The sequence below is a fragment of the Arvicola amphibius genome, chromosome 15 (assembly GCF_903992535.2).
Source record: "Arvicola amphibius chromosome 15, mArvAmp1.2, whole genome shotgun sequence".
Taxonomy (NCBI): domain Eukaryota; kingdom Metazoa; phylum Chordata; class Mammalia; order Rodentia; family Cricetidae; genus Arvicola; species Arvicola amphibius.
In genome coordinates, this window is record NC_052061.1 from 51046955 (window position 1) to 51061069 (window position 14115).

Here is a 14115-nt window from a genome sequence, read left to right on the forward strand (position 1 = left end):
CTCAGGTCAAAACCTTGGCTAGCACCTGTCTGTATTTAAAACGTGGGAAGAAGGGGATGTTTTTCCTCCTACCAGCTCACCAGAAACATAAAGCTGGCACGATTTTTCCAGTTCAGCAAACTTCTGGAATTTGCCTGCCTCGAAAAGGGGTGGGGGTGGGGTTTCGCGACTGTGGTGCATATGGCCTGTTCTCAGTTAACCAAGTCATTATCGGCAGAGCAGGGTTAATGGATGAAATCTGTTCCCCCATTCTCTGCAGAAGGAAATGGAAGCTCTCCAGTCAAGGATGTCTGCGCTGGAAGCAAAAGAGCGGCAGCTGAGCCAGGAGCTGGCGGAGCAGGAGACGTTGCTCCAGTGGCAGGGCTGTGACCTGATGCCACTGGTGGCCCAGCTGTCTCCAGGCCAGCTGCAGGAAATCAGCAAGGCCTTAGGAGAGACGCTGACCTCTGCTGCCGAGGCTCCTCTCGGCGTGGAGCCGCCTGAAACCCTCAGGAGGTATTGGTAACTTTCTAGCTGGTTTTCCAACTCTTTCACCTGTTCATTGAGACGATGTTGTTGTTCATTGCCCACCGGTGCTTCTCAGACAGTCTGTTTGCTTATTGGGAGTGCTGGAGGTGTTTTGATATAAGATTCTTCACTGTGGTGTGTGTGGAGGGGCTCAGTTCTGAGCACCGGGAGCTATTTAGCATCCAGTCCATCCAATCCCCAGCTGCCAGCACTGCCTCCCCCCCTCCAATGGGCAGTTTCCATCATTCCAAGGGGCTGGCTTGGTTTTTCTTCCCTCTCCCTCCCACCTTTGGGGTCAGTTGGAGAGAGATTTTTGACATTGGCTTTTGCTGAAGACAGTTATCTGGAGAGAGACAGATTCCACTTCTAAGAGATAGGGTGTGACATTGGAAGAGTTGTGACCTGGGGGAATAGGGCATGGCATTGGAAGAGTATTACCTGGGCTGGGGAGACGTTCAGTTACAAAAGTATTTACCACCCAAGCGTAAGAACCTGATCTTGGATCCCCAGAACCCACATAGAAATCTGGATGTAGTGTAACCCCATTTCTGTGGGTGCAGACTCAGGAGGATCCTTAAGGCTTGCTGGCCAGCCAGTTTAGCTGAATTGGTGAGCTCTAGGTTCAGTGATCCTATATTATAAAAATGAGATTGAATGTGATTGAGGAAGATCTCTCTCTCTCTCTCTCTCTCTCTCTCTCTCTCTCTCTCTCTCTCTCTCTCTCACACACACACACACACACACACCCAACCAACCAACCAAATAAAAAACTCCTAAACCAAAAAAAAACCAAAATCAACCAAAAACAAAACAAAACAAAAATCAAATCCAAACAAAGGAACAAAGAAACAAAGAGGGCAGCTGGAGCAGAGATTTTATCAGGGCCGTAGGGATGAATGAGATTGTGTTGCTGCTGTTGCTGGCTCAGCCATCAGCAAATGCCCGGTGCTGGGCAGAGCGTCACCTTGTGGGTTGCATCTATTTTTCTGTCTATTTTACAGATAGGGAAAGGAAATTTAAGAAAGTTAATAATTAAAAAAATGGATAATTTGCCCAAAGTGTTAGTAGGAGAGAAAACAGACTGCCATTCCTGCTTTCTCAAACTTGGGTCTCAGCTATCACAACGTGGGTCTTTCCCGTGTTTTACCTTGTGGAGAGCTTGTGAGATTCACACTGCACATCTACTAGGCTGTTGTTTGTTTGTTTGTTTATGAGGCAGGGTCTCACTGTGTACCTCAGGCTGGCCTCTAGTTCTCTGCGTAGCTCAGGCTAGCCTTGAACTTGGAACCCTCCTGTTTCCGCCTCCTCTGTGGTCTAACCTGCCTGTTGCTCCTCAGGGGTTTAAATCTCATTTTGGAGACACAGGGAGGACACACTTACACACGAGGAAAAGAGGCGCTTGTGCACAGACAGGGATGTCTATCGGGGCTCAGGACTCTTCTGGGTCACTCTGTTCCATGCCTGGGGGGGATCCTCATCCTGTGATTCCTGCTTGACTGTGGGACTGATGATGGCCCTATTTGGGGGGACTTTCTAGTCTCAGCTAGCCTCAAACTTGTGGCAGTCCTCTCCTTTCCACCTCATGAGTGCTGGGGTTCATCACCACACCTGACTAGAACAACACAGCAGCTGTTACCACCCACAAACTTGACAGCGTCAATGGAAGCCAGCTGCAGACTCAAGGTGCTTCCTGGCATCAAGCAAGTGTTAACCATGAAGAGGGTCCTTCCATGGATGAACCAGGCTAGGTCTTACATGGGAACTCCTTAAGAACAGGGGTATCCTGAGACTGCTGCTCAGGGGACCTCTGCTGGCACAAGGCTGACCAAGGCCTGATGGGCATCTAGTGCTCTGAAAGATATTCTTTGAGCCTGGTGGCTTTAATCCCAGCACTCAGGAGGCAGAGGCAGACAAATCTCTGTGAGTTCGCCAGCCTGGTCTACAAGAGCTAGTTCCGGGACAGGCTCCAAAGCTACAGAGAAACCCTGTCTCATATATATACATACATATAATATATATATATATATATATATATATATATATATATATATTGTGTATATACACTTTGAGAATTTCATAGTGTATGCAATGCATTTTGATCATATCTACCCCTGTCTTGTCCCCTCCAGCTCCTCCTGGGCCCCTTCCAGTGTCTTCTTCCTGTCCTTTTATAATAATTCACTAAATCCAGTAACTTCTGCCTGTATACACATAGGTATGAGGTTACCAACCAGAGCAGGGCAACCCAAGGGAGACCTCACCTCCAAGAAACTGACTTTCCTCTACTGTCCATTGGTGGTCAGTAGCCGAAAGCACCAGGACAATGGCCAGGAAGTCAGTCAGCAGCCAGGAAGTTTACAGGACACAGAAACACAGAAGCCCTGTAAAATACCAGGCTCATTGCAGACAGATGGCTACCAGCGCTGATGAGGTTGTGGAGAAAACAGAGCCCGCGTTCGCTGCTGGAGGAAGCGCAAAAATGGAACAGCCGATGTGGAAATCGGCATGGAGGCTTCTCAAGACACTAAATATAGAAGCCCAAGGAACCTCGCTGTGTCCCTCCTTGGCATCTACCCGAAGACCACCTCCTCCCACAGAGATACTTGCACGTCCGTGACCATGGCGGCTGTTGACAGAAGCTGGGGCAGGGAATAAGCCTGAGTGTCCACCGGCTGAGGAGTGGCACATAGACAATGGGCTTTCATTTGGCTGTAAAGAAAAATGAAAATTTAAAATGTGTAGGAAAATGGAAAGAACTGGAAGACATTACATCAAATGATGCTCCAGAAAGACAAACCCCATGTGTTCTCTCTTATACGTGGATTCTAACTTCTGATTTTCAGATATGCTTATTTATGTGGGAGTGAGTGGGCACAGGTCAGGACACTGGAAAGGGGCCCATGAGAGGGCAAAAGAGACTTTAAGGAACGGGTGTGGAGAGGGCAATAAAGTATAGGTGATACAGGGAAGGTGACTGTCCCGTAGGGTTGTAGATCCGTTAGACCTAGACAGACGGCAGCATGGCAGGGGCTTTGAGAAGAGTTGGGGCCCATGTGACAGCATGCGTGCCCTTCTGTGGGTCTCAGAGGAAGGTGAGGAGTATCGCCTAATCTACAGCACAGACCCACAGCCAGGCAGAAGCTAATTCCTGGGTGGCAGCGGGAGGGGAGGGGGGTCCTGCATTCCAAGAAGGAATAGGTAAGCCCAAGAATGCGAGGGGCAAGAGTGTATTTCATTAATGGGTGTTGTCGGGTGGGATGTGGCTCCTTTGGCTCTCCAGTATCCTGGAGTCTGATAACCTAGCCCTGTAGACTTCCTTTGGGGAAGTAAGATTCATGGCTCCTGCCATTCTCCAGGAATCAGGCACCGACCGGGGAGTCCACTGGGGGATGGCAGATTCAAGGGAGCTTGGTTGGGGGCATGCCATTTCCTTCAGTGCAGTCTTGTAAAAGAGATTGCTATGGACTGACAGGACCCTGTCAGCCCCTCACCCAAACTTAATGGGATGGAAACAGAAGGGAGGTAGGGGTGGAAGGGGGCAGGGGCGGGGAGAATCTTACTGGAATTGTTAGGGTCAGGGTGTGGGCCTCGGCAGCTGAGCACCGGTCCTCAGTAGGGCAGTTAGAGAGACGGATAATAACAAAAGCAGAGAGAGGGGTTTGGTCACTGTGGTCCTGCTGGGAAGAGGAACAGGGGTGTGCAGTGACCCCTCAAGCTCATTGTCAGGGTGCTGACAGGAGGTTTAGGTTCATAGAGGGCAGTGCTGGTCACGGTGTGGTCCTGCCCATCACTGCCCTGTTGATTCTCGTCCTGTAGGGTGATCTGACAGGTTGTCAGATCCGCGTGACATCTTTCTAGGGTTCACCTCTGACTGGCTTCAACTTTCTCCTTATCCAGTGTGAGACTGCTGATAGCCAAAACCTGATGGCCAAAGGAAGGCACACAAGTGTCTCCTTGGAGTATCATCATCCCTGCAAGTTCATTTAGAAGATGGGGGATCACGAGGAACAAACCGGGGTGGGGAAGAACGACCAACGCTAGGCATGCATGAAAATACCACGTGCTAATTAAAAGTTAAATTTAAAAAGAGCTAGGGTCTTACCTGACATCTCAACCCTGGGCTTGGAAACAAGCTCTGAGGCGACTTACAATTTTTTAAAAGATGCATTTAATTTATTTTATCCGTATGGCTATTTTGCCTGCACATATATCCCTGTGCCACATGCATGTCCAGTGCCAACAGAAGAGGGTATTGGATTCTTGGAAGTGGAATTGCAGGCAGTTGTGAGCCATCATGTTAGCGCTGGGAAGGGAACCTAGCTCACCTGTGCCTGTGAGAGCAGCAGGGGTCCCTAACCCCCCACCCACCCATCCCCCCACTCATCTCTCCAGCCTCTGCACTTGCCTTTGCTCCTCAGACCTCCTCTGATGCAGGTGTCTGGAAGGAGCCTGACGTTTGTTCCATCCCAGGCTGGATCCCTTAACTCTGTTGGTAATGGGGCTGGGATGTGCCAATGGGGCAGGGATGACGAAGGAAAGGGGATTGAAGCCTGAGGTGACAGTTTCCCGTTTTCTGGGGGCTGCATCTGTGCATGCGTGTTCCGCCTACTTGGAATGGGGAGGAGGGGTGTGGCGATTCGAGCTCATTGCTCTCCAGTGCTGCCAGCTGTACCTCCCCGGCTGTGCTTCACGCTCCAGGGGAGGGCAGCCTGGGACCTTGTCTAGCGTGCATCTGGCTCCCTGTACTTCGAGATGAGGGTAATCGTAGTAATAACAACAGCAGGCTGGTGCGAGGCTTTCTGGCATTCTGCAGGGATGCTTGGCTGCTGACGTTGGTCTGTGGCTGAGTTCTTCGCCATTCAGCTGCTGGGACTTTGCGTGCTTCATGTGAAATGTGTTCTGGCAGCTCACGGATGACCTGTCCCTAGTTGTACAATTGGAAGAAACATGTCACATCTTTTTACAAACTGTTGGCGTAAACTGTGAAACACTCCAATCCCTGCTTATTGGAAACCTGGCTGGGTTTCGCTTTTGGGGGTTTGGGTGCGTCCATTGCACAGCTAGGCTGGGAAGGCAGAGGCCAGGCCTGCTGCGGCTCTTTCCCCCTTAGTTGACTGCCCAGAGGCTCTGAGGTGAGACAGTGATCTGGGAGTGGGTGCTGCACAGGGCACCTTGGCATCCCCATCACATTGGGCTAGGGCTTCTTGCAAGTGAGATTCAAATTCATCAAAGTCAGCAGTTCACAATGACTGGGAACAGAATCGTTCATCTTTTGTCCCTCAAATTCATATCCTATCAGAGTGGAAAGACCCAGGGTGGCAGCAAGGCTGGTGTTGGAAGACCGACCTCTGAATCAGGGAGGTATGGCAGAGAATCCCTGAGAAGGGTGTGTGGAAACCACCAATGTAGGAACCTGTCCCATTGCTGTCCCCAAGGGATTGTGACAGGGCCACCTACCTGTCAAATTGGGCAGTGTGCCAAGGCAGCCCTCAGCCAGGAAGCCATCCCCAATCTGTGCCCCATTTCTGGGGGTGGCTGGTGTTGTTTAACCTTCACTTCTGGGCTCTCTTTGGATTCTCTGCCCCTGCCTCCCAGCTGACTGGTTTGTCACAGATAATGACCTCTGGACTCTGAAAGCATCTGAACTCCCCTGGAGGAAGACGCAGTTTCTCAATGCCAAGACTATGTTCGATGAGACTCTCTGTCCTCCCAACCTTCCTCTCTCTTCCTCCTCCCCTCCCTCCCCCTTCTCCCGTCTGTCTTCCTCCATCATTTTCTCAGACACCTTGGTTTTTAAGAACTCACGAGGTAGACAACTATCTGCCACGAAAATAAATGTGGTGACCTTAGTGCCGAGAAACGTATGACTCCCCGCGAAGGAGAACGCATAGCACTGGGAACCGTTGTGATGACTTTCCCGCTGCTGTGAGAGGTGCCACAGCAAAAGTGGCTCAGAGGAAAATGAGGGCGTGTTAGCTTATGATCCCAGAAGGATGGAGTTCAGCGTGGCAGGGAAGATGAGCATCAGGCAGGAGTAGGAAGCTGGCCCGTCACATTCCAGCTGCACATAGGAGGCAGAGAATGAGAGTAAGAAGTGGGGTGAGGCTATGGCCCCTGAGAGCCTACCCTTCTGCACGACTCCACTTCCTAAAGTTTCCTTAACTTTCTCAACTGGGAAGAGAGTTAGGGAAGAGGGAGGGAGAGAAGGAAAAATAAAGATAAAACAGGTTAACCAAAAGAGAACCAGTGCACAAGACCAGACTGCCCGACAGCAACTGAAGGAATCCAGAAGTTCTGTCTGTCTCCAAGGCATCCCCAGTGATGGGCAATCAGCAGCCAGAGAAGTGCCGTTTCAAGCCTGGGATCTTCAGAGTGATGTCTAAGCACCTCTCCACCCCAGCAGAGATGTCTGGCTTTCTGCTGGATAATTCCCTGGACTCCACACTTCCCCAGCGCTTCAGATCAAAGCTTGAAGACAAGTTCAGGCCAGCCTCTTAAATCAACAGCTGAACATTCCTCAAGGTGATAACCATGGGAAACTAGAAGGAAGAATTTTAATGTAACCCTGTGCATCCAAGGTGCTGAAGAGAGAAAGACCTGCTTCAACTGGCCCCTGGAAGGTCTGAAAAGCCAAATAAACATTAAGCTAACTGTGGAGGATAAAGTATGAGGGGGATCAGTCAGTAAAGTGCTTGTTTTTGGAGCCCAGGCCCCTCACTAAACCTGAAGCATATACTACCACATCTGGCTTTGAAAAATATTTTCTTTTTCTTTTACTTTATGAGTGTGGGTGTTTTGCCTTCATGTATGTTTATGCACAACATACACGCAGTGCCCAGAAGGGTAAAAAGAAGGTGTCAAATACCCTGAATCTGGAGTTACAGACAGCTGTAAGCTGCCATGTGGATGCTAGGAATTGAACCTGGGTCTTTTGGAAGAGTAACCAATGCTCCTAACTGCTGAACCATTTTTCCAGCCCCATGGCTTTTGCAAATACCTGGTTCTGTGTGCGAAACTCAGGGTCTCATGCTTGTGTGCCAAGCACTTTACCAGCTGAGACGTCTCCCAACCCTTGACTCTGTTATTTCTAGGACAGTCTGTAACTGGAAGTTTCTTTTTACCAGTTACCAGTTCTTAAATAAGCACTCTGAGGCTTAATATTAATTACAAACTGTTTGACCTATTAGCTCAGGCTTATTATTAACTAGCTCTTACAACTTAAATTAACCCATTTCTATTATTCTTTATTTTTCCATGAGCTTGTGGCTTGTTGCCTCACATCTTGCTTCTCTACTTTTTTTCCTCCCTATATCTGTTTGGATTGCCCACCTAGCTATATTCTGCTCTGACATAGGCCTAAGCAGCTTCTTTAACAAATGGTAATGAAACATATTCACAGCACACAGAAGGGCATCCCAGTGGTGAATGAAGGGGTTAGTTTCTGTAAACGGGTCATCTGGGTAGACGACCTCTGAATTCCAGTACAGCACCCTTTGATCTGAAGGGGCAGCTCATGGTCTGTTTGTTTATTGAGACAATAGGCCCAGGTGGGCCTTGAATGTGCTGGGAAGCCAAGGATGACCTTGAACTCCTGATCCTCCTTCCCCCACCTTTCAGGTGCTGGGATCACAGCATGAATCACCACACCAGATCTGAAGGGATGGTTCTTATTTGTCCCGATCAGTATGTAATCTTAGTGAAACACAGCAACAAACGTTGCTTCTGACACACGTGGAACCCTCGTCAACGTGTAACTGGTAAACTAGTTCCAGGGTATCCGTGCTCCTGGGGACTTCAGTGTCATGGCAGCAGCGTCACCTGTGGGTGGAGTTAGCGTGGCTCTCTGTACTTCAGACACCCCTGTCCTGTCAGCACAGACCCTCTGCTGCCTCTGTTGTACGCTGGGTTCTGTGAAATGCAAAAAAATAGCTTGGAAACGGCTAGTGCAATATACGCGGATTCATAGCTGTCCCCCCAACATTGCTTCCACTCTGTGTATCCCCCGGGGATACAACTAATGTTCATATTAGCCCAAGCAGCGCATAATTAGGAAAATAAATCTACTGAAAAAGTAATATAGCATAAATTAAATAAATTAAATATAAATCAAATCCGATATAAAACAATACATTCAATTATCCGCATCACTACCTCCTCCTCTCACAGAAATATCTGAGTTGAAACTCATTTTCCTGCTAGGATAAGGCTAGAGCAGAGCCCAGAGCAACAAGCTGAGCCCACCCTCTAAAAGGTGGTATCTGACCTGCCTTTCACTGGGGACCTGTGACATTTGCTGAAGGTGCTTGAGGCCAGCTTAGCTTTAGACCTGGGAAGAGAGCCTGCTGTCTGTTTTAATATATACATTCAGGAGCTAGGTTTTTTTTGGCATTGTTAGGGAATATGTACTGTGCTGATATATATATATATATATATATATATATATATATCTCAACACAATAACTACAGCAGCACAGCCTGTTGTACTGTGAAGTTCTCGAAGGTTCTATATGTGGAAAGTCATTGGTTAAGAGGGTACCAGCTGATGAGCTAGGGCTATAGCTCAGCTGGCAGGATACCCACATAGCATGCAGCAAGCCCTGAGTTTGACCCTAGCTCCACAAAAGCTTATGTTGTGCTGCACTCTTGTGATCCCAGCACCAGCACCCAGGACACAGAGACTTGAGGATCACTATTTCAAGGTCATCATGTACCATATTGTGAGTTTAAGGTTAGCTTGACCTTCCTGAAACCCTGCCAAAGAGCAAAACAAGCAAGCAAATAATAGTGTTCGAATAGAGTCCAGTGATCCCGGCAGAGACGGGCAAAACACTCTTGCTGAAGAAGGGTCACACATGTGACAACAGGCTCCAGAGCCAGCGCCGCTTCTAGAACCAAACCATGTTCACGTGTTCTGACCCCTCTCTCCAGCAGCCCAAGTGGTCTGCCCTGGCTTGCTCTCCACATAAGCTGCCCCCCACAGCCACCTTCCCTCACGGTGTCCTGTCTTCATCTAGCCAAGGTCCGAAGTGTTCCAGGCTTCCCCTCATACCCGACTGTGCACGCACGCTTGCCGGTCGGTGACTCCTGACTCAGAAGAGGCTGTGGCCACATCCCGTGCCCCTCGCCTGTGCTCACTGTCTGTGTTCGGGGTGATTTCACTCTCACCAGAAGCCCCTCATCTGGAACAGGTTACAAGTGAGATGCTGGCAGGTGCCTGCCCCAGGCTCTAGGAGCTTGCTCCCCCAGCTTGCCTAGGCATCAGAAATCACCAATGTGTAGAGATAACAGCATCCCACAGTGGTTCTCATAGCTGGGGAAGAACTACTGATGGTAGCTTATCTCTAAGTACACTTTGCTATCTTCGCTGTGGAAGATTTTTCTGGAAACACCCCCACCCCATAGACACTGGCAACTGGGACTGTTTCCTCTTGCAGACTGCCCTGTATCAAGTCAGCACCCACCTCGCCTGCCTGGCATCTGTCTTGCCCTCCTAGCAGCCGTGAGTGGTTGAGGACAGGGATTGTGTTCCTTGGGCTCTGAGTTCTGTGTAGCCGACTGCCCCTGACGTGTTGGGAGAATAGGCAAGACGTAAGTCCATGCTAGACAGGGTATTCTCATTGTTCCCAGGGAGCCCACTCCCTGAGCCCTTCTCACAAGGGAATGAAGCCAGCAGGTGGATGCTGTTCACGTGGAACTTAAGACACTGCGTGAACAAACCACTATATGAAGAGAAGTACTTAGCATAGCTGAGACTCAAAGGCATGTCCAACATTTTACGTTATGACAGACTTTATTATCTACAAGGTTCATGGAACAAAGTACCCCATAGTGTTTTTAAATAACGTTATGATGATGTGTTGGGGCGTCCGTAGTTATCCTGGTGGACCTTAAGTTGGACACACCTGGGAAGAGATGCCAGCTGACTCAGGCATTCTTGAAAAATATGAAATACGTGTGTCCGTTTGTTCACAGTGAGGCTCAATGCAGAGGCACTGGCATGACTTCTTGAATTGTTGACCTGCCCAGTCAGATGCCAACAGTTCTCTGCCACGGTGGCCCACTCCTTTAGGAAGCTGGTTAAAGGACTCGAGGGTCTTCTGTAGCCAGGATGGCTCCTTCCATCATTGCTCTGGAAATGAAGACAGATTGTGTGTGCACTGGCTGGCATGGAATTCTCTACGTAGACCAGGCTGGCTTCAAACTCACAGAGATCCGCCCACCCCTGCCTCCCAAGTGCTGGGATTAAATGCTGCTACACCTGGCTTACCATTTCCTGTGACGAGCCTGGAACTCCCCAAGTAGGCTAGGCTGTGTGGCCGTGAACCACAGGGATTCTCTTGGCTCCGGCTCCTCAGTGCTGGACTGCAAATGTCTACCACTGTGCCTAATTTATTTATGTGAGCTTGGGGAATCAAATCCAGGTTCTCATGCTTGTATGGCAATCACTGTTTTGATGGTGCCAGCTCCCCAACCCCTGAAAACAGAGTTTTAATGGCAGCCTAACTAAACCATGTTTAGAGAGGGGATCTGCTTCCTAACCATGCGTTAGCATTAGTTCCATGGTTGTGCCAACTTAGTAGGTGTCACCTTCTTCTTGATCCTTTTCAGCTCCTCAGGTGATGGGAGGTCCCTATGGGTAGTGTCTTACATGTATAGAGTTCCACCTTGGTGCCACGAAGACCCATGTTCTGTTCTAATTCTTCTAGCCTCCAGGAAAGGACAAAATCACTGAACATGGCCGTTAGAGACATCACCGCTCAGGTAAGCCCACCCCTCCTCCCGTTTTCTTCTAACCTAATTTCACATCCAGATCACCAAGGGCTTAGGCTCTGGAGGACAGAGTTTGTGGAGTTATTTCCCAGGCTATGGCGGAGAAGACGAGCTGGGTGGGGGGAGCTGCTACCTCCAAAGAGGTTTCCATTTGGGAGTAACCATGAATGGAGACCTCTGTGGAGGCGTTATGGTCAAGGATTTAATGGATTCCTGTCAGCAACCAGTAATGTCTATAAAGAGACATTGGACTCGGGAATGCTTGAAATCCATCGTGAGCTTCCTGGGCTGAGGATTGAGCTATGAGGTGCACACACACACCTGGAAGACAGTCATAGATGTTATATTTAGGAACACCATCTACCTCCTTCGATATGGTCTCTCATTGGCCTGGAGCTTACTGACTAGGCTACCCTGGCTGCCAGCAAGCTGCAAGGATCCTCTGGTCTCTACTTCTCCAGCTCTGGGATTACAAATTTGTGCCACCATGTGCAACTTTTCACATGGCTTCTGTGGATCCAGCCCAGGTCCCCTTGTTTTTTAGTTTTTTTTTTTTTTTTTTTTTTTTTTTTTTTGTTTTGAGCCGCTATTGCCCAGGGCCCCTTTTCTAAGGACACCTATGCTTTCATAAGGTTCTACTGTTAGGACTGATTATTGCCCGGAGCCCCACCTCCTCATCCCAGCATCATACTTCAGCTGAAGATTTCAGCATATGGACTTTTGGGGTACACAAGCCTCACACAATTGGAGGACACCATTGCACATTCTATCTCCAAGATATTTATAGTCAATTTATAATGACCTCACTTTTCTATCAAATTAAGGAGTCTGTGCCTTAGATTTTAAAATATAAATGCAAAACTTCCATTCTTTAATGAGTTCCTCAGGGGCTAATTTTATTTATAAATAAAGAAGACTTGCAGATTTTTCTGGGGTGGGTATGTATATGACATTGCACATACGTGAGGCTAGGAGGCTATGTGACCAAACTGGTTGGTCACCTGGGATGTCTAAACTATAACTGTAACCCCAACCCCTCCAGACTGGTAAGTGACCGTGAGGCACGAGGCTCAGCTCAACATACATACATACACACACAGCGGGGAGTGCTCACCCTCTGATATTTTCTGAGTGAGATACAACCTTCTTACACTCATTACATTTCTTGCCTCTCATGGGTTACCCAAACCAAAGGTAATTAAGGGATAAACGAGATGGAAATAGTTGGAAATAATTGGGATATCTAGAGATTGGTAGATATTATATTATATCCAGCAGAGACTGAAAGAGTGCGCAATTTAATCAGAAAATTTAGAAAGGCCGTTTCATATTAATAGTGTAGCTTGAATGATGGGCTTTCTCAGCAAAAGGAGAAACTGACCTAATTATGATTAAGAGATACTCTTAACTAAAATCAGGAATGTTAGACATGGATTAGACGAGACCCGAGAACTCTGGCTGGTGTCCCGGAATTACCTGGCTACTCTTTGAACTTCCTGAGATGACGGTAGTAGAGGGAGAGGATGGGGGGGCCACAGGATGGGTGGGGCCAGCCATGGAACGCTGAACCAACTGAGACAGCCAGGGGAAGGTGCCCTGGGCATCTTCCTTTTAGTCTTGGTTCTAACATCCTCACAAGTCTCAGGACTCCTGAAAGAGCCTCAAGGTGAATGGCTGGACATGAGGATGGGTGGCTGGTTCGGAGGTCGACTGATTGTGCTGGGAGTTTCACAGGATGAGGTTGGAAGATTCCAGGCACAGAGGGAAAATAAACCACAGCAGCCAGGGAGAGAACTGGCTGAGGGTTTCTGGAGTGGGTAAGGTCTGCTTTCATTCTGACGGTAGCTTCTGTTTGATCTCAGAGAAGCCAAATATTTAAAGTTGACTGCACCCCTCCAGATGTAGATTGCATGGGGGAAATAGAATCCTGTGTCTCCTGTGGATTCTCAACCCAAGTGCACTGATGACTTCCAATTTCTGAATGGGATTTCATATGTTTTGGCAATAAATAAATAAATAACAATGCTCAGGGGTTACATCCTCTGAGGACTTCCCCAAATGCCCACCATTTTCCCCTACAGAAACTGCTGCATGCCTTTGGTGAGGTTAAAATGTACATGAACCACTAGTCTGAATATAGGTAACAGATAAATAAGGAAGAAATGTGATGTTTTAGTCTCAACATAAAAGATAACCTAAGGGCGTTTGGAAGTGAGGCTGAGGTTGGAGAGTTTTGTTGTTTCTGAAACTCAAAGAAAAACATAGTCAGTGTGTGCGGATTCTGGGGGACCCTTGATAACCCCCCAAGTCTTCTTGACAGCCACGTGTCTGTCTTTCAGTTGGACTCTCCAGCAAGTATCTGCCCCTCTAGTTTCTCTAGAGTCTTCTAGTAAATGACATTGAGCAGGTTTCTCTGACCTTGCTGTCAAAAGCCACATCTAAATTGACTGTCTACTGTGTGCCAGGGTCAGGTCATAGTCCCTACTCAAGGACAGCTGGCATCCTTGTAGAGAGATGGAGAGGAGACAGGGATAAAAGCTGAAGAGGAAGCCAGAGGAGACTGGGTGAAGGGAAGGGACAGGAGGTCAGCAAGGCCTTTCCTCCCAGGGCGCCATGGAGCAAACAGATCAGGGCTATGAGGCATTGAGTAAGCAAATGAGCTCACACCAGCCTGTGAGGGCAGGGGTGTGCTGAGTGCCTGCAGCCTCTCTTCTAACCTCTTCCTTCCCTCTCTTTCTTTACCTCCCTCCTGCCTTCTCTCTCTTCTCTTCCTTTGCCCCCTTTTCTCTCCTGCTCCTTTCCCTTCCCTCCTCCTCTCCTCTCCTCTGCTCTCCTCTT

At 48.5% G+C, this 14115-nt stretch overlaps 1 protein-coding gene across 1 annotated transcript in view; it reads left to right on the forward strand.

Moving 5' to 3' along the window:
• The window catches only part of Disc1 (DISC1 scaffold protein), a 185293-nt gene that overhangs the window by 72029 nt on the left and 99149 nt on the right, over positions 1–14115 (forward strand). The window contains exons 9-10 of the mRNA XM_042054212.1: positions 260–495; positions 11214–11268. Of these exons, the coding sequence (XP_041910146.1) occupies positions 260–495; positions 11214–11268 (291 nt within the window). The remainder of the gene's footprint in view (positions 1–259; positions 496–11213; positions 11269–14115) is intronic.